At 45.9% G+C, this 23,797-nt stretch overlaps 2 protein-coding genes across 2 annotated transcripts in view; both read right to left on the bottom strand.

The window, feature by feature from the left end:
* LOC141076815 (uncharacterized) overlaps positions 1-23,797 on the bottom strand; it is a 918,929-nt gene that overhangs the window by 172,462 nt on the left and 722,670 nt on the right. The window lies entirely within an intron of this gene.
* The window catches only part of LOC141076790 (uncharacterized), a 49,470-nt gene that overhangs the window by 21,223 nt on the left and 4,450 nt on the right, over positions 1-23,797 (bottom strand). Inside the window, exon 2 of the mRNA XM_073564099.1 lies at positions 20,288-21,253. Coding sequence (XP_073420200.1) covers positions 20,288-21,253 — 966 coding nt within the window. The remainder of the gene's footprint in view (positions 1-20,287; positions 21,254-23,797) is intronic.

Consider the following 23,797-nt stretch of genomic DNA (forward strand, 5'->3'; position numbering starts at 1 on the left):
AGACATATTCAATGTATCACTGAGGCCAAGGGGAACTTGTGCATCGCAATCCACAATCCATGCTGCTTCTCTTGTTAGTAGTATTAAATCAACTAATGATCCCAAATAACTTGTGTTATTAAAATTAGTAAAATCCACGAAACTGTCACTCACAACTCTCCATCAAGACATAGAATTGACAGGTAAAACACAAGAACTAAAATAATAGAGAAATTGCAATTTTATTAGAAATATCATTTTTTTTCATATCACATAAAATGTATTATTAAGCGATTAATAGGGGGGTTTGAGGAGCGCGGCTTTAGACATCGCACATGGAAGTTTGTTTAGAATTGTTTCTCTGCAGCCCAGTGGTGTATCCAGGGGGGGGCAGCCGGGGCAGTTGCCCCGGGCGCAGGAAGCAGGGGGGCGCAGTCGGGCCGCCCGGCCGCCTAATGCAGCGGTCTGCAGTGTCTCCCCCCCCGGCGGCTGCGTTCTGCCGCTACCAGTCCTGGGAGTCGACTCTTCTCTGTGTCGGCTGTCAAGCTGACAGCCGACGCAGAGAAGGAGGCCACGCCGACTCCCAGGCAGCAATTGTACTTGGCGTCTATACAGACGCCAGTACAATTGAAGCTCTGACCGCCGGGTCAGAGCGACGTCAGCAGCGTGATAAGGTCATGTGATCACGCTGCTGACGTCACTCCCGGCGCCCAGAGCGAACGCTGGTGGTAAGTGTGCTCCTCTGTGGAGCTGAAGAACCACCGAAGATGGGAGATGGGGGGGGTGCTCATGAGTGGAGATGGGGGTTAATGAGCGGAGATGGGGCTTAATGTGGGAATGGGGGTTAATGAGTGGAGATGGGGGTTAATGTGGGGATGGGGGTTAATGAGTGGAGATGGGGGTTAATGTGGGGATGGGGGTTAATGTGTGGGGGTTAATGAGTGGAGATGGGAGTTAATGTGTGGGGGTTAATGTGCGGGGGTTAATGAGTGGAGATGGGATTAATGTGGGGATGGGGGTTAATGAGTGGGGGGTTAATGTGTGGGGGTTAATGAGTGGAGATGGGGGTTAATGAGTGGAGATGGGATTAATGTGGGGATGGGGGTTAATGAGTGGGGGGTTAATGTGTGGAGATGGGGGGTTAATGAGTGGGGGGTTAATGTGTGGAGATGGGGGTTAATGTGTGGGGGTTAATGAGTGGAGATGGGATTAATGTGGGGGGTTAATGAGTGGAGGGTTAATGTGGGGATTGGGGTTAATGAGTGTGGGGGTTAATGAGTGGAGATGGGGGATTAATGAGTGGAGATGGGGGATTAATGAGTGGAGATGGGGGATTAATGAGTGGAGATGGGGGTTAATGTGTGGAGGGGTTAATGAGTGGGGATGGGGGTTAATGTGTGGGGGGATTTGGAGTGGGGGTACATAATGTGTGGGGGGATTTGGGAGTAGGGATGAGGGGTTATTGAGTGGGGATGGGTGTACTTAATGTGTGTGGGGGATTGGGGATGGGGGGATTTGGAGTGGGGGGTACATAATGTGTGGGGGGATTTGGAGTGGGGGTACATAATGTGTGGGGGGATTTGGAGTGGGGGTACATAATGTGTGGGGGGATTTGGGAGTAGGGTCGAGGGGTTATTGAGTGGGGATGGGTGTACTTAATGTGTGTGGGGGATTGGGGATAGGGGGATTTGGAGTGGGGGGTACATCATGTGTGGGGGCATTTGGAGTGGGGGTACATAATGTGTGGGGGGATTTGGGAGTAGGGACGAGGGGTTATTGAGTGGGGATGGGGGGTACTTAATGTGTGTGGGGGATTGGGGATGGGGGGATTTGGAGTGGGGATGGTATTTAATGTATGTGGGGAGATTTGAGGACACAAAATGAAGAGTATGTATGAGGAAACAGTATGGGGGATGGGTGCAGACAGTAAGGGGTGCGAACGGGTGAATGCATGTGGACACAGTATGGGGAGTCGGGGATATGTGTGAGCAGACAGTATAGAGAGTGAGGGGGTAAATATATGAGGAGACAGTATGGTGAACAGGAGGGATGTTAGAGGAGACAGTATGAGGAGGGAGGGGAATAGTATGAGGTGACAGTATATTGCAGATATTTGTATTTAGGGGCATTATAATGACACTTCTATCTTTAAGGGCATCGTGTGGGGATTTGCTGCAGAATACCGGAGAAGATGGAAGTCTACAGAGACGGCTGTGGATGAGAAAACTCATCATGGGGTCTGGACAAGAAGAAGAAAAGGAGAACGACTGCAGAGATGACGTCATCTATAAGGTACCTGGATGTAAATATTTGTGATACTAATTCTCATGTTTTTGTTAGGAGCATTACAGGGGTTGTCCAGGTTTGTGCTGAGTCTGCAGTCATTCTATGTGACTGCAGACTTCTGAATTCTCACAGTGCTCACTGAACGCTGTTAGGATTCTCTCGTGCCGATAATATACATACATGCGGTCACATGCTGACTAGACATGTGTGGCCTCACTCAATGAAAATGAACAGAGCGAGGCCGGGCACGTCTAGTCGGAATGTGGCCAGAAGTATATAAATCACATACTTGTGCTGACATGACTGTACATCGGCAAGGGAGAATCCTAAAAGTGTGCAGTGCATTAGTTGTGAGATTCAGAAGCTGCAATGTCAGGATTCAGCTCTGCAGGTTCCAGTACTCATCACATGGACACCTCACTCATATGCGATTTTCATAGTTATGGTCCTGTGACAATGAGCGTCTCTTCCTGCTTTCAGTTTTTTACTGAACATTGAGAGCATTAGGGAGGGCAGCTCGTGGGTACATGGCTAAGTGTGTAAGTCGCATATGTACTTGGGGGGGGGGGTCGCCGAACCAAATTCTTGCCCCAGGTGCCAGAGAGCCTAGATACGCCTCTGCTGCAGCCTGTGTTGTGTTAGCAGCGCTTCTTTCTGGTTCTCTGCCCTTCGGCAGATGATTAGAATGACTGAATCAGCGCAGCTCTTGTATGCGGAGTGACATTGATGCGCGAGTCTTCTTGTTCTATTCACCTGTGGGTAATTCCTAGATGAAAGCACCGTCATAATTACATTCTTTTTTGGCATATTTTACATAATGCTTTATGTGACAGATAAAATTACAGCTAATTATTTAGGAAAGGATTAAAGGATTTTTTTTTATAATAATATTTATTATCTCACAAGGTGGAATATTTGTTAGCAAATTAGCAGAAATGATTTTTTTATTTCTTATTTGTATACTGTGTTTAATGATGTCTTAGCCTTATTCTTCCTTTCAAATATGGTAGACAATTGCTTAATAATAAATTTTATGTGATATAAAAAAATGATATTTCTAATAAAATTGCAATTTATGTATAATTTTAGTTCTTGTGTTTTTTCTGTCAACTCTATCTCTTGATGTAGAGTTGTGAGTGACAGTTTTTTGGATTTTGCTCTTTTTAGTAGTAATTAGAGTTGAGCGACTTTGGTCGGATCGGGTTTCGTGAAACCCGAATGAAACAAAATAAGTTTCAGATGAAGCTCGTCCGACTAGAGCAAAACAAAGTCGGAGTTTCGTCCGAAACCCGACCCCAATGCAAGTCAATGGGAAATAAAAGTCGGACGAAACTCCGACTTTTTTTGCTCTAGTCGGACGAGTTTCATCTGAAACTTATTTTGTTTCATTCGGGTTTCACAAAACCCGATCCGACCAAAGTCGCTCAACTCTAGTAGTAATCTGTTCTGGTCACCGCCTTGTACGGGATAATCAGCGGGCTCAATTCCTGCAGATCTCAGCACATCGGGGTCCGCATTATGGACCTCTCTTATATCATTAATGTCACAGATCCTTCTCCTGTGTGACTGAATGGAAATGTTCTCTGAGCCTGATGTGCCGCGGTCTAATAGTCTGGGCAGTATAATAATTGTCCTGGGCAGTATATGACATAAAGCGCTTGCTCTGTGCGGCCCGTGATTAGTTTATCTACCGTCATCGCTCCGATCCTCAGATTTCTCCTGTAAGATGGAGATGACAGAAGGAGCAATCCCCACAATGGAAATGGCCTCTTGGACGTCTTCCATGTAACCAGGTGACTTTATTGTTCTTCTCCTGGAATCTTTCCTGTAGCGATAAGTCATCTAAGTCACCGCTTCTTCTAGAAGCAATCGAGGGTTGTTCTTTGCTACTACGGCTAAATCTTTATCTCCTCACAAATGCCAATTCCTGTTTATCGCTGATTTTATTACATTCATATTGGGATTAGGTGTAAAAGTAACAATAAACCTTTTATTATCTCATCCTTTTTTCTGCTCTTCCTCCTGGATCTTGTAACTAGACCCACATGGGTTCCTCCATCGCTCTAGCACAGTGTAATAATGTTGGCGGATAACCTCTGTGTAATAAGTCGTCTGTCAGGTCATTCGCTTGTTGTAGGAAACCTTCTTCTCTACTATTCATTGTTCTCAGCCTCAGATACCGGCTGTATGGTCGGCCTCTTTTAGTATGTTCTGTGGCGCCCCCAGGAGTATGGCCGCCACAGTGGTTTTGCCTTCCTCCAGGGAGGGTGATGCCAGGCTTGGAAGCAGTGAAGGGTCTCTCTCGCAGTTAACCTATACATGCAACACAGTTCCACTCCAGGCCAGCAGGGGGGACTCTGAACCGGAATTAAGGGGAAGAGTGCTTTCTGAGGGCCAGGAGGAAGGAGTGGTTAGTTAGTGTGAGGAGGGTGAAGTGTGCAGATGTGGAGAAAGCACGGAGATCGAGCAGAGAGGAAAGGCTCATCTCCAGTGAGTGCGCACGAACTGGAGCCTGGTCTCCACGGTTGTATGGATACTAATGGTCCTGCAACAGACACCAGAGGAGTAGGAAGTTGTAAATACTTGACTGCCACCTAAGACTCGGAGGCACAACAGCAATGTGTGAACCAAGAGAGAAATAGCAGCTACAGCTGTCTGCCATACGAGGTATTCAGAGCAACAATAATAAGGAAGAACTTCAGTGTAACTCGGTACTGTAGACACCTCAAATAAGCGCTAGGAAGGAGACTGCACAGCCCATCTGCTGAGAGAGAACCCTGAGTTGCTTCCAGGCTAGCCTGCTCTGGTACCATCTGTAATCAGGACCCTGGACTGCATTTGCCAAGTAAAGGTACAGAAACTGCACCCCGCTGTGTCTTTGTCTGCTTCCTACCCTTCCGGCACCGCTATATCCCCATGCCAATCACATCTACACTGCCCTGGGACTACAGCTTCACCTGTGGGGAGCTTTTACATCTTTGCTGCACCATACCATCAGTCCCAGCAGATCTGCATGTAGCGTCGGCTTAACACCTCCCTTGCCGAACACCACAGGTGGCATCACAAATTATTCATTCAATTAACTACATTCCACCATTCAATCTCCCTATTACTTGGGCGCCCAGGGCCACGGACCGGGTCACTGCTGCTGTGACACATCCCGCTGATTCCGGCCCGGTACCGAGTACCCCTCAGACCTGGGAGGGCGACCCAACTTGGCATCACGAACAGGATTACGGAGCCCGGTGTCCAAGGGTCCTGTGTGCTATAGACTGTGTTTGTGTAAAAGACTGTGTTGGCGCCATTGCTGCCATTGACGCGCTGCTTGACGCGCGCGGGAAACCAAAGAGGCGGGCCTTCGTGGGTGTAGCCTGCCGGAGAGCGCGAAACAGTGAAGTCCCGCGCGGGAAGAGGAAAAATGCACGCGAGAGGTGGGAGGAGCTGAGGCCTACAGCCCGGAGCCTCGAGCCTGCAGAGCGGCAGCCGGTAAGCTTGCTTAACCACCGGCGCTGGCTAACGTTAACTAGGGGGGAGAGGATGTCTGCGCCACGCAGCAATGGAGCGGCGAACGCCGCTGCCAACCCCTCAGCGCCGCAAGGAGTAGTGCCTACCGCAGCGGTCCCAATAATGCCGCTGTCTATGCCCTACCTTCCGGGAGCAGCCTGGCTACCGTAGTATTCAGGGGAGTCCCATACCCTGAGTGAATTCAAAGAGAGACTGTGCAGTTTGTTTGAAGTATACCCCCTGTCTGAAAGCCAGAAAGTGAACATCCTTATCGGACAGCTAACGGGTGCAGCACAGAGAGAGGTGAAAGCCTGGCAGGACACTGACAAAGAGACTGTTAAAAAGATTCTAGCCAAGCTGAGAAGCACCTTTGACGCCCGCACTGCAGCTGAAATCAAGAAGCGATTCTTTGGATGCAAGCAGAGAGCGCAGGACAGTATAAGGTACTATGCTCTTAACCTGCAGGAGTCGCTGGGAGCAGATAAGCAAATTGATCCTGACAGTGTGAAGGAGGAAGATACACTGTTAAAGGAGCAGTTCATTGAAGGACTCCTATCCAGTACCCACAGGACAGTTGCGCATCATAACCCTGCAAAACCCTGATCTGGACTTTGCTGATTTCAAGGACAGGGCTATTCGGGTACTGCAGGAGCCAACTGACAGCCGTCCAGCGCCCCAGAGGCGCCAGCAATCACCTACCACCAGGAAGCAACATCTTTCCCTTCCATCCCTGTGGAGGCTGATGCACAGACTCTGGATAAAGATCCAACTGAAGAGCTGTATCTTCAGGTCCAGGAGTTGACCAAAGGAATGACTGCACTTAGTAAAACTGCAGTCCCTGCAAGTGTCCTCCAAGGAGAAGATCCAGCTCGCCTCCAGTCCAGAGGATGTCCCGTGGCTCCGGAAGAAGAGGACTCCGCCACTCTGAGGGAGAATCAACGATCACTATGACCCGGACGGATGTCCCATCTGTTGTAACTGCCGCAGGACAGGCCACACCGCCAGGTTCTGTCATTTAAACGAGCAACCCCTGGGGCAGAGTGCCAACCCCCAAGGATAGGATCCCCAGGCCCAAAGAACTGGGGAGCCAAGTATGTTGGAGGGAGACCAATCCTTCCAGTGGTGATTGACGGCATCCCCATGAACGCTCTGCTGGACACTGGCTCTCAGGTGACCACCATGCCGTACATTCTCTACAAGAGGTTTTGGGCTGACTCTGAACTCACCCATGGCCCAACTGATGAACTGACAGTAGTTGACAGTAATGGCCAGTCTTTACCCCAAGTAGGATGTAAAGAAATTACTGTTAAAGTGGGTAGAGTAGAGCTAAAATCTCAAGGTCTGATAGTTGTGGATATTGATCGACGTGAATGTAATCCCATGATGACTCTTGGTACCAATGTAATTGAAAATTGTCTTTCCGAGGTTATTGTCTTGTTGCAACAGGTGGCTGAGACTGCTGGTTCCAGTGAACAACGAGTCCTGCAGAAGGAGATCAAAGCCCTGATGCAAAGACAGCAGGTAGAACTCTCTGGTGGAGAAATTGGCAGCGTCAGAGTGAGTGATGCTTTCCCCATTGCAATACCCCCCAGATGTGAAATGTTGATTTGGTGTCGGGCAGCTATAGGCCTCAGAGGGAAGGATTACCAGGCATTGGTAGAGCCAGTATATTCTGATAGCAGGCCCACTGTCCTGACAGCCAGAGGGGTAGTTGATGTACGAAAAGGGAGAGTACCTGTACGCCTCTTGAATTGAGGGGAGGAGGAGGCCACAATACCTCGGTACGCCACAGTTGCTAAGCTGCTCACTGTTAATAACAACTCATTGCAGGCAGCAGAGCCCTTGGTCTCATCCGATCAGGTGGAGGACAATGGCTCTGTGAAGCAGCTGGAGGAGTGGTGCCAGCAACTGCAGGTGGGGACTGACTCTACACCTTCATACCAGAAAAATGGGGTTTACAGAGTGACACAAGAATATGAGCGGGTATTCAGTAAACACCCACTAGATTTTGGGCAGGCAAATGGGGTTCAACATCATATCCCCACTGGAGATCATCCACCCATTAAAGAAAGGTACCGGCCTAAACCCCCAACACAATACCAATGTGCTAAGGGTATGTTGAGAGAAATGAAGGAGGCTGGGGTTATCAGAGACAGTTGTAGCCCCTGGGCAGCTCCCATAGTGTTTGTAAAGAAAAAGGATGGTACCATGAGAATGTGTGTTGATTACAGAAAAATTAACAGCATTACACATAAAGATGCCTACCCATTACCTAGAATTGAGGAATCATTAGCTGCACTTAAAACTGCTAACTACTTTTTCACCTTGGATCTCACTAGTGGGTATTGGCAGGTTCCCGTGGCAGAGGCAGACAAGGAAAAGACAGCCTTTACCACCCCAATGGGTCTCTGTGAGTTCAACTATATGCCATTCGGGCTCTGCACCACCCCAGGAACATTTCAACGGCTGATGGAGTGCTGCCTGGGACATAAAAACTTTGAGACAGTCCTGTTATACCTTGATAATGTCATTGTTTTCTCCAAGACTTATGAAGACCACCTGGAACACCTGGCTGAGGTGTTTGAAGCCTTGTCCAATTTTGGCCTGAAGGTGAAGCCTTCCAAATGCCACCTCCTGAAGCCCAAGGTACAGTACCTCGGTCATGTGGTGAGTGCAGAAGGCGTGGCACCAGATCCTGACAAGGTCACAGTCATCCGGGACTGGCCGAAACCCAGCAACCTCCATGAAGTATGCCAATTCCTTGGACTGGTAGGCTACTACCAAAGATTCATCAAAGGCTTTACTGAAATAGCCACCCCTATGCAAAATCTTCTGGTGGGGCAGTCCAAGAAGACCAAACAGAAAAATTCTACCTTTGAATGGACTGAGGAGTTGGAAAGATCCTTCACTAGACTGAAGATGGCTCTCACAGGGGATGAAGTTCTAGCCTACCCAGATTATGACAAACCGTTTGTGTTGTACACTGATGCCAGCAACGTGGGACTTGGAGCAGTACTGTCGCAGGTACAGAATGGAAAAGAAAGAGTGATCTCCTACGCCAGCAGGAAGCTGCGTCCCACTGAAAGGAACCCTGATAACTACAGTTCCTTCAAGCTGGAGTTCCTTGCCATAGTCTGGGCTGTGACTGAAAGATTCAAGCATTACCTAGCTTCAGCCAAGTTTACCATCTTCACGGACAACAACCCGTTGACTCACTTGGAAACTGCAAAACTAGGTGCACTGGAGCAGCGATGGATGGCTCGGCTGTCTAACTATGAATTCACCATCAAGTACCGAGCAGGGCACAAGAATGCCAATGCTGATGCACTGTCCAGAATGCCTAATCTTCCAGATGCAGGAGAAGACCCTGAGGCTCTTGAAGAAATAGAGTTGTCTCCCTTCCACCGGCCACTTGCGGCCCAACGTGCTCAGGGAGTGAGAAACAGACGGTCTGGCTTGAAAGAGGTCACCTTAAACCCCTTGCCTCATCATGACTGGGCAGAAAAGCAGGATAGCGACCCCGCAGTCCGCCTGGTGAAGGACAAGCTGACTCACGCCCAGAGTCGGATGCTCCTGAAGAAACCCAACAGTTGTGGAAGGAAAGAGGCCGGCTGTTCATCTATGAAGGAAAGCTGTGTCGGAGGAGTATCAATGCCCGCACTCATGAGCTGGTCTGGCAGGTGGTAATCCCAAAGAGAGAGGCATCAATGGTCTTGGAAGCATACCACAATGGAGCTGGACACTTCGGATGGAAGAAGTTGGAAGCATTGCTCCGGGAGAGGTTCTACTGGGCTGGTATGAGGAAAGCCATTGAAAAGTGGTGCCGGGAGTGTGGACAATGTAACCTGCGCAGAAAGGATCGAAACAGCCAGAGAGCTCCTCTGCAGCCAATAATAACCAAACAGCCACTCGAGTTGGTCTCCCTGGACCATGTTAAGCTGGTCCCAAGCCGGTCAGGCTACATCTATGCTCTTACCATCGTGGACCGCTACTCAAGATTCCTGGTAGTTGTGCCTGTCAAAGATCAAACAGCCAGGACAGCAGCCAGAGCATTCCAACAGCACTTCTGTAGACCACATGGATATCCTGAAAGAGTGCTTACAGATCAAGGTCCCGCTTTTGAGGCAGAAGTGTTCCAGGAATTCTGTAACTTGTATGGTTGTAAGAAGATCCGGACAGCACCGTACCACCCACAGACCAATGGCATGTGTGAGAAGATGAACCAGGTAGTGATTGACCTACTGAAGACCCTGCCTTTGGAGGAGAGGAATCTGTGGCCAGAAAAGTTGCCAGATCTGGTAGACCTCTACAATCACATTCCTGTGAATTCCACCAACTGCACTCCAGCCTACCTAATGAAAACGAGGCCTGGTAAGCTGCCTATTGATTTGGACATGGGAGTCCTGACACCTGAAGTAACGTCACCAGATGATGACTGGGATACAGAAAGACAACAGTACAGAAGAGTTCAAGAGTGTGTGGAAAAGAGGCTAGCTCAGGCAAGACAAAAGCAGGAGAAGCTTTACAATCAAAATGCGCCTGCCGTTCCCTTGTCACCAGGAGAACAAGTCTTATAAAGGAAAAGAAGATTGCATAAATTGGATGACCAATGGGAAGCTGAACCCTACACCATTCTACCCTCAAATTTCGACAATACCAAGGTGTGCCTTATCAGTAAAGACGGAGGAGAAACCTCAGCAGCCGTATCAAGGGATCATTTGAAATTATGCCCTGAACAGTTAAGAGAAAGAATGGAAGAACAAAATAACATCCAACCCATAGAAGAAGAAAAGGTCAGCACCATACTTGGAGAATTCCCTGCAAATTGGACTAAAGTAAATGATGCTATAGTGGTGGCAGTGTTGACATTTCCCCAACTGGTAGCACAGGAAGACATGACTCAAGAATATCCTGAAGATCAGGAAAATCAGGCGGCAGATGCCACACCAGCAGTGGAGCCAGAGAACCCTCGCCCTGCCAGTGGTGAATCTGTTATACCCATGGTGAGTCTAAGAGTTCCTAGACAATCTAGTATCCCTGTGCTACACAGAACCACCAGTAGTGTATCCAGTACATCACACACTACACCAGTAGTTAGCACCAGACAAACAGAGAGATTTCCAGTCACACCAGTGTTACGCAGGTCTACCCGTACTACACAAGGTATACCGCCCATCAGATATCGTGTATAGATAAGTAAATGTAAATGTTGAAATTGTATGTATATATATGTAACTGTTTTCAAGTTTTGTGCCTACAGGTAATCTGTAAGAGTTTCCTTTGAATTTTCCAGTTTTTACCTTGTTTCATGGACACTGAACCATAGGACTGTGTGTGGTCAAAACTTTCCTTGTAATTAGTTCACCATTTGCCCAGGAATGGACCAAGGACACTAATGCTGGACTTATCATAGTAACCTAGTTATTAAGGTTGAAGGAAGACTTTAATTCCATCTAGTTCAACCCATATCCTATCCTAACTTGCCCTAACATGTTGATCCAGAGGAAGGCAAAAAAAACCATGTGGCAAACAGTAAGCTTCACATTGGGGAAAAAAATTCCTTCCCGACTCCACATACGGCAATCAGACTAGCTCCCTGGATCAACGCAATATTAAGGAAACTAGTGTATATACCCTGTAATATTATACTTTTCAAGAAAGGCATCCAGTCCCTTCTTAAATTTTAGTAGTGAATCACTCATTACAACATCATATGGCAGAGAGTTCCATAGTCTCACTGCTCTTACAGTAAAGAATCCGTGTCTGTGAGTATGCTTAAACCTTCTTTCCTCCAGATGCAGAGGATGCCCCCTTGTCCCCGTCACAGGTCTAAGAGTAAAAAGATCATTAGAAAGGTCTTTGTATTGTCCCCGCATATATTTATACATTGTAATAAGATCACCCCTAAGCCTTCGATTCTTCAAACTAAATAACCCCAAGTGTAATAACCTGTCTTGGTATTGCAGACCCCCTAGTTCCCTAATAACCTTGGTCGCTCTTCTCTGCACCCGCTCCAGTTCAGCTATGTCTTTCTTATACACCGGAGACCAGAACTGTACACAGTATTCTAAGTGTGGTCGCACTAGTGACTTATATAGAGGTAAAATTATGTTCTCCTCATGAGCATCTATGCCTCTTTTAATGCATTCCATTATTTTATTTGCCTTTGTAGCAGCTGTCTGACACTGGCCACTAAATGTGAGTTTGTCGTCCACCCATACACCCAGGTCTTTTTCAGTGACAGTTTTGACCAGTGTTTTACAATTAAGCACATAATTATACATCTTATACGTTCTACTCAAGTGCATGACCTTACATTTATCCCCATTAAAGCTTATTTGCCATTTATCAGCCCAAGCTTCTAGTTTACATAAATCCTCCTGTAATATAAAATTGTCCTCCTCTGTATTGATTGCCCTGCAGAGTTTAGTGTCATCTGCAAATATTGAAATTCTACTCTCTATGCCCCCCTACAAGGTCATTAATAAATATGTTAAAAAGAAGCGGGCCCAAAACTGACCCCTGTGGTACCCCACTGCTAACCGTGACCCAGTCTGAGTGTGCTCCATTAATAACCACTCTTTGTTTCCTATCCCTGAGCCAGCTCTTAACCCACCTACACATATTTTCCCCTATCCCCATTGTTCTCATTTTATGTATCAACCTTTTGTGTGGCACCGTATCAAAAGCTTTTGAAAAGTCCATGTACACCACGTCCACTGCATTCCCTTGGTCCAGTCCGGAACTTACCTCTTCATAAAAGCTTATCAGATTAGTCTGACAGGAACGGTCCCTTGTAAACCCATGTTGATATTGGGTCATAAGGTTATTCTTCTCCAGATACTCCAGTATAGTATCTCTTAGAAAACCCTCCAGGATTTTACCCACAGTTGAGGTTAAACTTACTGGCCTATAATTTCCGAGTTGAGTTTTTGTCCCCTTTTTGAATATTGGCACAACATTTGCTATACGCCAGTCCTGTGGTACAGACCCTGTTATTATGGAATCTTTAAAGATTAAAAATAATGGTCTATCTATGACTGTGCTTAATTCCTGCAGTACTCGGGGGTGTATCCCATCCGGGCCTGGGGATTTGTCAAGTGCTTCACAGAAGTTTATAACACAAAGCTGTGAAAATAAAAAATCATTTTTTTCCTCAAAAAATGATTTTTTAGCGTGCAAATTTTTATTTTCACATGGGTAACAGGAGAAATTGGAACCCAAAAGTTGTCTTCCAGTTTGTCTTGAGTACGCTGGTACCCCATATATGGGGTGGGAACCATTGTTTGGGCATACGTAAGGGCTCAGAATGGAAGTAGTGACGTTTTGAAATGCAGACTTTGATGGAATGGTCTGCGGTCGTCGTTACGTTTTCAGAGCCCTGATGTGCCTAAACAGTAGAAACACCCCACAAGTGACCCCATTTTGGAAACTAGACCCTCCAAGGAACTTATTGAGATATCTGGTGAGCACTTTGAACCCCCAAGTGCTTCACAGAAGTTTATAACGCAGAGACGTGAAAATAAAAAAATAAATTTTTTTCCACAAAAATAATTTTTTAGCCCCCAATTTTTTATTTTCCCAAGGGTAACAGTAGAAATTAGACCCCCAAAGTTGTTGTGCAATTTTTCCTGAGTACGCTGATACCCCATATGTTGGGGTAAACCACTGTTTGGGCACACGTCGGGGCTTGGAAGGGAGGGAGCACCGTTTGACTTTTTGAACGCAAAATTGGCTGGAATCAATGGTTGCACCATGTCGCGTTTGGAGACCCCCTAATGTGCCTAAACGGTGGAAACCCCTCAATTCTAACTCCAACCCTAACCCCAACACACTCCTAACCACAGCCCTAACCCCAACACATCTCTAACCCTAATCCCAACCCTAACCATAACCCTAACCCCAACACACCCCTAACCCTAATCCCAACTCTAACCATAACCCTAACCACAAGCCTAACCCTAATCCCAACCCTAACCCCAACATATCCCTAACCCTAATCTTAACCCTAATTCCAACCCTAACCCTAATTCCACCCTAACCCTAATTCCACCCCTAACCCTAACCCTATTTCCAACCCTAACCCTAACCCTATTTCCAACCCTAACCCTAATGGAAAAAAAAATAAAAATAATTTCTTTATTTAATTTTTTGCTCCTGCCTATGGGGGTGATAAAGGGGGCTTTGTTTACTTTTCACTCTATTTTGATCACTGTGAGAGTTTATCACAGTGATCAAAATGAATGAATGGAATCTGCAGCCGGCGGGCGCACTGCGCATGCGCCCATTTTCCAATATGGCGGCGCCCATGGTTTTTTGAGGGCAAGATGACGCTTTCAGTAGTACCATGCTTATTTGTATTTGTCTAATTGAACACATTTTATTCCACTTTTTGACAGTATGATGATAAAGCATTGTTTTTTATTTATTTTTTATGGTATTCACTAAAGGGTTTAACTAGTGGGACAGTTTCATAGGTCTAATCGTTCTGGATGAGGCAATGCCAAATGTGTACTTTTATTGCTTATATATATATTTTTATACAAATATTTATTTATGGGCACAACATATTTTTATTTTGTATTATTTTTTTCAGATATTTCTACATTTTTTTTTTAACTTGTTTTTTTTCTTTTTTTTTTCAAACTTTTTACTTTGTCCCACTATGGTCCTTTCATTTTTCCCAGGATGATTGCTTGAATAGCATAGGGATGCAAGAGCGTCCCTATGCTATGCAAACTGTCAGCGCTGCTCTGACAGACAAAGTTGCCGATTGTGCTCTGAGCATGATCAAGCAACTTTGCTAGCTCTGTTGACCTGGATGTCATCGTGATGACTTTGGGTCAACATGGCAACAAACGGGACCTCGCAATGTTGTTGCGTGGTCTCTGCTCCAAGGGCTGAGGGGCTATCTTCCCTCTGCCTGCTCCCGAAATGCTGTGATCAAGTTTGATCACATCACTAAGGCTAGTTTCACACTAGCGCTTTTGAGCGCAGCGACTGCCTGCGCACGGCCGCCGCTAAGCCCCGCCCCCTGCCGCGCGTCCGCCGGTAGCTCCGCCTACCGGCGCATGACGCTGCATGCATCCTGCGTCCCCTATCTTTATCACTTGGGGGCGCAGGCCGTGCGCAGGCATGCGCCTTTTTGACGGTGCGCATAATGCATACTGCGCACGGCCTGCGCCCCCAGTGATAAAGATAGGGGACGCAGGATGCATGCAGCGTCATGCGCCGGTAGGCGGAGCTACCGGCGGAGGCGCGGCAGTCGGCGGGGCTTAGCGGCGGCCGTGCACAGGCCGTCGCTGCGCTCAAAAGCGCTAGTGTGAAACTAGCCTTAGGGTGTTAAAGTACTCGGAGCAGTGCGGGACTGCTCCTTGCCTTGAGTATTGGGTGTCAGCTGACAGAATTAACTGACTCCCGGTGCTGATCGCGCGCACAGCCCATGTGAGTGCAAAATCGCCTGGACGTATCCATAGGTTTATCATCCTGCAACATTTATTTTAATGGTTACAATCTCTGCTTGCTGTCATCGGCTGTTTATCATCCTGCAACATTTCGTTTAATGGTATAGAACATAGAACTCTGCTTGCTGAATTATCGCTATAATTTGTCACGATCCATTTTTGGATCTGTGTCAGATCTGCATTCTCATATTAAACCTTTTTTCCTTTCAGGCCATCAGGGGTTAATATCAGTTTTTCCCCCTAGTGGCCGCTGGTGTAATTGCATGGCTGGTCTGTTTGCTATGCAGGTGGTGACCACTCCCCCTTGCTTTAAAAGGTCACCAGGTGCTGCAGCTAACTGTTGATGATACTTTTCCTCTTTGTAGACCAACCAAGCTGGAGTCAGGAGCTGGCTGAGTGCAGTGGAGCTTCAGCTATAACCTTGTTCTGGTGCCTAACTCTGCTGTGTGGTACATTGCAGCAGATAAAGAAAAGTTTTGCTTTTTAGTTGATTTAACCCCGAGGTGTCTGTCTTATCTTTCCTTTTGTTTTATTTGTGCAGTTCACTTTTTTCCCTGTCTCACCTCCTGGGGGGGTTGGGGGTTTAGCTCAGGGCTAAACAGGAGATAGGGACAGGTCGGTGATTTGGGCCTCACTACCATCAAGTGTACCCCCAAGAAAAGTCAGGGCACCCCCTTAGCCTGAGGGGCAGTTCAGGGGCCCAGGTTCCTCATTCCCTGTTTTCCCACTACTGCCCCGTGACATAATTCATCTGTTGCATTGTACTCAATACTCACTGCTGTATATCCATGACTGGAGTCATTGTAGATATTATCTTGGGAAAGGTGTTATAGCATAGAGATGGAGCCAGGACTAATGTTTTGATCATCTATCCACCCCCTGGTGTAGGAGTAACTGCTAAATTATCCCAAATAAGGTCCCACAATCGCTCTCTCCTGACCCTGTAGTGTGGCCTATAAATCTAGAAGCATTCTAAGGGGTGCACATCCCCTCAGCAAAGCATCCCAGCAGCTAAGCATCTAGATGAAGCAGGGACGTCATGTGAGGCTGCACGGAGTCCCCGGGCTGACCTGAGGTGAACTGATGAGCGTGGGAAAATATGCAGAAACTTTCCCACACTCATTAGTTCTTCTTCGGTCAGCCAGGGAGGCTGCGCAGAGATGAACTAATTCATTCTGGCAGTGGTTTACAGAGGGCTGGTCGCATTAGCACTGGTCCCGTTGTAAACCAGTTAACCCCTTCTGATGGATTGCAGCAGGGGACCTGTCTGACCAGCGGAGAGGTAAGGATATTGTTGCTTTTTGTTTTATTTTTGTTACAGGTCCATGGTTTATTTATGGATTAGCAGAGGAATTAATATGGCCAAAAACTTGATGTCTTTATTTCATTAAAAGAATTTTTAATTAATGACTGTGTGTGTTTTCTTAACCCTTTACTAGTCTAGGGTTAACAATGGATAGGTGTCTAATTAACACTGCTCCATTATTAATCGGCTTAATGTCACCTTCCAATAGCAAGGTGACATTAACCCATTCTTATTATCCCATTAGCCACAGCTACAGTGCAATGGGAATAGAGAGGCTAAGTGCAAAAAAGGCACATCTTATAGATGCGCCTTTTCTGAGGTGTCAGGGGGCAGATTTTTGTAGCCAGTGGGGGACAAAAACAATGGTCCCTCTCAAGGCTATTAATATCTGCCCTCACTCACTGGCTTTCCCTCTCTGGTTGCGAATTTACCACGGGAGCCTACGCAATTTTTTTCAACGAATTAACCCCTTTATTTAACACCTACATGTCCCAAATTTTACACACAAACCCTCATCTAATTATTAGCCAAACACATATAAAAAAATTAATGAAATGAAATGGTTTACTGTATGTAAACCATGTGTCATTTCATGTCGGGTTTTAGAATGATTTCACAGAAGACTGAAATTGAATTAGCAGCGATTCTGCTATGTAGAACTCTATCGCCGCTAATATATATAAATATATGTGTCTCAATGACATGTGTGTGTATATATATATTCTATGTGTTATATATATATATATTCTCTATGTGTCTATATCTATACTTTCGTTTCTTTAATATACATGTCAGTGTGATTTTACTGTATCGCAAAATGAATTGCCGGCTTTTGGTAAAGGACACCGGGTGCGTATTTCTCGCGAGTCACACATCTGGTCCGTGGGTAATCCGTATTTTTCTCGCCCCCAAAGCCTTGCATTGGCGTATTTTGCCCATAATATGCTGACAATCACAGCATGCTGCTATTTTCTCAGCCCGTAAAATACGGCCAAAAAATGTACTGCTGATGGGAGCTGCCCCATAGAGAAACATTGGTCCGAGTGCAATGCGTTGTTTTAACGCCTCTCACTCCTCCGTATTTCTCTCTAGTGAGACGCCAGCCTTATACTTTTTTGATGTTGTTTAGGATGGGTAACCTGGACCACTTACCCTGTTTATGTGTATTTAGCACTTGTCACTGTTAGCACTTTATATGATATATGGTATTGGTAAACACTTTTAGCATGTTAAGGCTGTGTGCACACGCTGCGGATTTTGCTGCGGTGTACAGTACAATGATTCCCTATGGGAATCAAAAACCGCAGTGCAGACGGTGCGGAATTTTCCGCGCGGATTATCTGCGGTTTTCAATCCGCAGAAAGAATTGACATGTCAATTCTTTCTGCGGATTCCCCTGCGGTTTGCCATCTCCTCCATTGAGATGAAAAACCGCAGGGCCAAACCGCAGAGCAATCCGCAGGTAAAACCGCAGGTCTTTTGACCTGCGGTTTCACCTGCGGATTTTACAAAATCCGCGCGGATGAATCCGCACCTAATCCGCAGCGTGTGCACACAGCCTAAAGGTTTTTTTACAAATGGGCCAAATATTCTCTTTAGGCAGAGTTTTGTGGGTTGTTCCTTTTGTGTATGATAGAAAAAAGGAAAGTAAGATAAATGCATTGGACCTATGTATGAGATCGCTATTTATAGTAGGAGGTATAATTCCCCTGGTGAGAGTTGTGCCATCACGTTGACCACTTGTGTGCATGTCCTCGGACGGTACTGGATGGATGCGTCCCATCGGCGCCACTAGATGATCTGTGCGTGTCACTGACATCATCAGGGCTTTCCCTGTGACATGCATAGTCATCCTGGCGCCGGATGTGGCGCTACTTCCGGTTCACGCTCCGAGAACACAAGCCACTAATTGCGGCTTACCCGGCACCTGGGTGTGCTTTATATAAGGAGGAGCCCCCGGAAGAAGCCCACGCATAACGCGTGTCGGGGCGCAGCATGTGGTTCTCTTGGCAGCCACGAGTAAGGAATGAAAACATGGGGTTATGACCTGATGAGTGATTAGCGAGGGACTATTGTTATGTTCACACCTCACTAGGGGATTATTATACCTCTGCTAATTTGCATTCTTGGGGCCTCTTGAATCTATTTGCACTGGCAATACACATACTATTCCCTCCCGCTGTCATTAGCTCAGCACTTTTGTTGCACCTAGGTCTCTTTCTGACACTCAGCCATACTACTATTGCATTATTTTGTCGATTCTTATATTTGTGAGCTATTTAGCAATAAAATAATCATGTGATTTTATATGAGGATATAGACTCCTTCTTTTTGCATGCTTAAATGTAATGCTCTATTAATTGGCCTCCCCCTCACTCGACTATCCCCTGTCCAGTCCATCCTTATTGCAGCAGCCAGGGTCGTCCATCTGGCTAATAGGTACTTGGACGCATCCACTCTTTGCCAGCTGTTACATTGGCTGCCCATCCATTATAGGATCCAATTCAAAGTATTTGTTCTCACCCTCAAAGCTCTCCACAGTGCGGCACCCCCCTACATCTCCTCCCTCATTTCTGTCTATCGGCCGAGCCGATCGCTGCGCTCTGGAAACGACTTTTGACTAACCTCTTCACTAATCCATACCTCCCACTCCCAACTCAAAGACTTCTCCCGTGTTGCTCCTATCCTCTGGAATACTCTACCACAAGAAATTAGGACCAGCCACAACTTGCATAGTTTTAGGCGCTCTCTCAAAACACATTTGTTCAGAGCGGCCTATCACATTCCCTAATCAAAGTCATTTTATGTGTAAGTGTGCGTGTGTAGCCCATTCCCTATCTCCATCCATCCCTCACTTCCTCAAGATGGCTGGACTATCATTGTAAATACACACCTGTACTTTGTATCTCCCCCACCTCATTGTACAGGGTGGGCCATTTATATGGATACACCTTAATAAAATGGGAATGGTTGGTGATATCAGCTTCTTGTTTGTGGCACATTTGTAAATGGGAGGGGAAAAAATCAAAATTTTCAAGTTGGTTGGTGACCATGGTGGCCATTTTGAAGTTGGCCATTTCGGATCTAACTTTATTTTTTTCAATGGAAAGAGGGTCATGTGACACAAACGTATTGAGACTTTCACAAAAAAAAATGGTGTGCTTGGTTTTAACATAACTTTATTCTTTCATGAGTTATTTACAAATTTCTCTTTGTTTACAGCCATTGACGTGTCACAGAGGTTAACATGTGAGGAGCGGATAGAAATTATGTTGATGTCTGTTGAACGCAGTACCGGGGTCATTGCAGCAGATTTCAATGCAAAAAAACCCACGCAAGAAATCTGTCACCATTCCCGTTTTATTTAGGTGTATCCATATAAATGGGCCACCCAAAAAAGTTTGCCTCATCACTAAACATAATGTTCTGTGTAAACTGAGGGTCCTGTTCCAATTTTTGTTTTGCCCATTCTGCATATTCAGCGCACCGATCTGGTCACCAACCATTCCCATTTTCTTTAGGTGTATCCATATAAATGGCCCACCCTGTAGATTGTCATTAGCAGGGTCGTTATATTTTGCTTTATTGAATTATTGTTAACGTTGTTACGACTGTTGTGTTTGAAACTGTTAAACTGTCAACACTGTGGAATATGTTGGCGCTATATAAATAATGATTTTTATTATTATTATTATTATTATAAACAGGAAAAAGGCTTCTCCCTTGTGTGAGTTTTCTGGTGCCTAACAACATTTGATTTATGTGTAAACCATTTCCCACATTCTGAACAGGAAAAAGGCTTCTCCCCTGTGTGAGTTCTATGGTGATTAACCAAATCTGATTTCTGGTAAAAACACTTCCCACATTCTGAACAGCAAAAAGGCATCTCCCCTGTGTGGGTTCGCTGGTGCTTAGCCAAATCTGATTTCTGGTTAAAACACTTCCCACATTCTGAACAGGAAAAAGGCTTCTCCCCTGTGTGGGTTCGCTGGTGCTTAACCAAAGCTGATTTCTGGTTAAAACATTTCTCACATTCTGAACAGGAAAAAGGCTTCTCCCCTGTGTGAGTTCTCTGGTGTTTAACAAAATCTGATTTCTGGATAAAACATTTCCCACATTCTGAACAGGAAAAAGGCTTCTCCCCTGTGTGAATTCTCTGGTGCTTAACCAAAGCTGATCTCTCGTTAAAATACTTCCCACATTCTGAACAGCAAAAAGGCTTCTCCCCTGTGTGAGTTCTCTGGTGTCTAACAAGATTACATTTTTGGTTAAAACATTTCCCACATTCTGAACAGGAAAAAGGCTTCTTCCCTGGGTGCGTTCTCTGGTGCTGAACCAAATGTGATTTCTGGTTAAAACACTTCTCACATTCTGAACATGAAAATGGCTTCTCCCCTGTGTGAGTTCTCTCATGCCTAATAAGGTTTGAATTGCAGTTAAAGCATTTCCCACACTTGGAACAAGAAAATCTCTTCTCCGTTGTGTGATTTTTTTGATGATTAAGAAATGACTTTTTGAGGGAAAAACTATTTCTATATTCTGAATGTGAAAATGACTTTTCTTTAGGAGCAGTTTCTTTTTTGATGCTTATTTTCTTACTTTCATTTTCCTTAGTAGTCAGTAATGAATCAAAAGACGGGACCTGTTTCACAGGATCTTTACTGTAAAGGGATAATGATATATCTGGAACAATGGCAATCACTTCAGTTGTATCCTGTAGGATCTCAAGATCATCTGATTTAAAAATTGAAGATATCAGCTGTCCTGATCTCCTGGTAGAGTCACCTGCAAAGAAAAAAAAGATAATTATTTTAAATAAAATATCCTTGAATTTTATATTTTTGAAAATGGCTGCTTAAACCGCCAGTGAAAATGGCAAGTTATGTAAAAATATGAATGACTGTCTAAGTCAATGACAGTTCACAGTCTAATAGAAAAAGTTAGAGGATGAACCAGTAGTGTGTGGTGTTTAACTGTTTGTTCATTCTGCCTCCCAAACATCTATAATAATAAATGCCCTAAGCAGCTTCCGGTTGTAACAACTTCCGTCCAGTTGTAACCGGTGACGTCACCGCACACCTCTTACGTCCACTCCATTTTGGATCCCGACGGCATCCACGCCGGCGACATGTTCCTGCGGCGACGCTATTTTGGTTCGGCGAAATCCTGCGATACTCTAGATGGCGTCGCCGCAAGAACATGTCGCCGGCGTGGACAACGTCTGGATCCAGGATGGCGCCGGCGGAAGAAGATGTCGGGGATCGTGGAGCAGCGGCGATGACGGTGTGAGCATGAGAGACGGAGTGAGAGAAGGGGTCGTATGTGGAGTGAAAGAGTGAGTGGAGATGGTGAAAGGTGAGAGGAGTGTGTGTGTTGAGGGTTAACATGGCAAGAGGTGTGATGCTATCGCATCCTCCTGATGCGATAGCATCGGGCCATAATCTAGTAATAAATAAAACGCAACCCATCAATGATATGTAGGTGAAAATACCACCAATAACAACTCCTACTCATCTCACAAAATACAAGTTCCCACTCAGGTCCATCATCTGTCATAGAAAAAACAGATGTCCACATTATTAGCGGCTCAACGACTCTTGAAAAGCAACATGGCTTCCATAAACAAATCCAGCAAAATGCACTCTTTCCAAGTCAAATCTCCCCCTGGCTTCTGAGCTTTGCAGTGTACCTAAACCACATTTACCATCCATGTATTTGGCATCAGTGCAATGAGAAGGACCCACTTAGTTTCCTATGTGCGTGTCTAGTGGAGCACAATCCGGGCATTATGTGCTGGGCAATAATATGGCATATTTCTAATCTTCACTCTCCAACATCCCCTGTGTGCTAATTTCCGCAAAGTGCCAGTGAAGTCAAAATAGTCACTACTCTTATAGATTAATTGACCGAGGGTTATAATTTCCAAAATGTAGTCACTTTATGAGGATTTCTACTGCTCTGGATTTCTGACATTTTGTCATATTGAGACTTCCGCAAACGGTATGTCCCATTTTCTCTGGGATCTGCTCCGGTGACGTCTGCTTCTGTCACCAGGTGCCATCTTATTCATTCTCCAGGCAGCACCGGTGATGGAGGCAACGTTAGAAACAGAAGCTGTAGGCGGCACAGGCACTGTTCAGCCACTAAGATTAGGGTGCCTGGGACCAGCAGTACCGTCCAGTCTGGCAGTATGTGTGTGGGTGCTGTCCAGGTGAAGTTATCTGCTCCCTGCTTCAGCACCTGCTTGCCCTCTTGCTTAACGTGTAGAAATGCAGTAAATATATACAGTAGATATGCGCTACATACACAGATGACCCTGATCTATGAATTACTGAACGTCTACATGTATGGCTGGGTAGAGCAGGCTGGGGCACACGTACACTTAAGGAGGTGATCAAATTGATTGTGAAGCCATACTGTGTCCTGGATTTGTACTATGTTGGATGATGCAGAGTCAGCAGCGTTGCAGCCGGCTGCGCTGATCCTGCCACCTGCTTGAAAAGGTAAAAGCTGCCGCCCTGTGTCTGCGTGATGTCACTACACTGCCGGCTCTCTTCTATTGCAAAAAAGAAGGGATCCCTGACGAAGGACACCGAAGCCTCAGAAACGCATTGGATAATATCACTCGGTTTTGCAATAGAAGAGAGTCCGCAGTGTAGTGACGTCACGCAGACATAGGGCGGCAGCTCTTTCCTTTTCAAGCAGGAGGCAGCGCAGCCGGCCTGAACGCTGCTAACTCTGCATCATCCTACACAGTATATATCCAAGATACAGTATGGCTTCATTATCGATTTGATCATCGCCTTAAGTGTACGGGAGCCCCTGACTACTCTGCCCAGCCATACACATAGACGTTTAGTAATGCATATATCAGTGTCATTTAGTGTATTTAGCGCATATCTATAGTATTTCTTAAAGAGGTTGTCCAGTACTAGGACAAGCACTTCTTAAACTAAATCTTCGTCCCTGATAAAATAATAAAGCTTATACTCACCTGCCAATCTGGCTCCCTTCCAGTGATGTTGGCACTCGCTGCATTGGGACTGCGATGTGGTGATGCCCAATCAGCGCTGGCGTCACTGTCTCCATCTTTGGACAAACTGAACATGAGAAGGAAGTCCGGGATGAGCTGCAGCTCTGTCTTCCTCTTCATGTTCAGTTTGTCCGAAGGTGGAGACAGTGACGCCAGCGCTGATTGGGTGCCGGGCATCACTTGTCACAGCACCGCATCACAGTAGACAAACCCCTATATGTGTAT

Source organism: Dendrobates tinctorius, unplaced genomic scaffold (assembly GCF_039654945.1).
Source record: "Dendrobates tinctorius isolate UK_male_01 unplaced genomic scaffold, ASM3965494v1 ptg000430l, whole genome shotgun sequence".
NCBI classification, from domain to species: domain Eukaryota; kingdom Metazoa; phylum Chordata; class Amphibia; order Anura; family Dendrobatidae; genus Dendrobates; species Dendrobates tinctorius.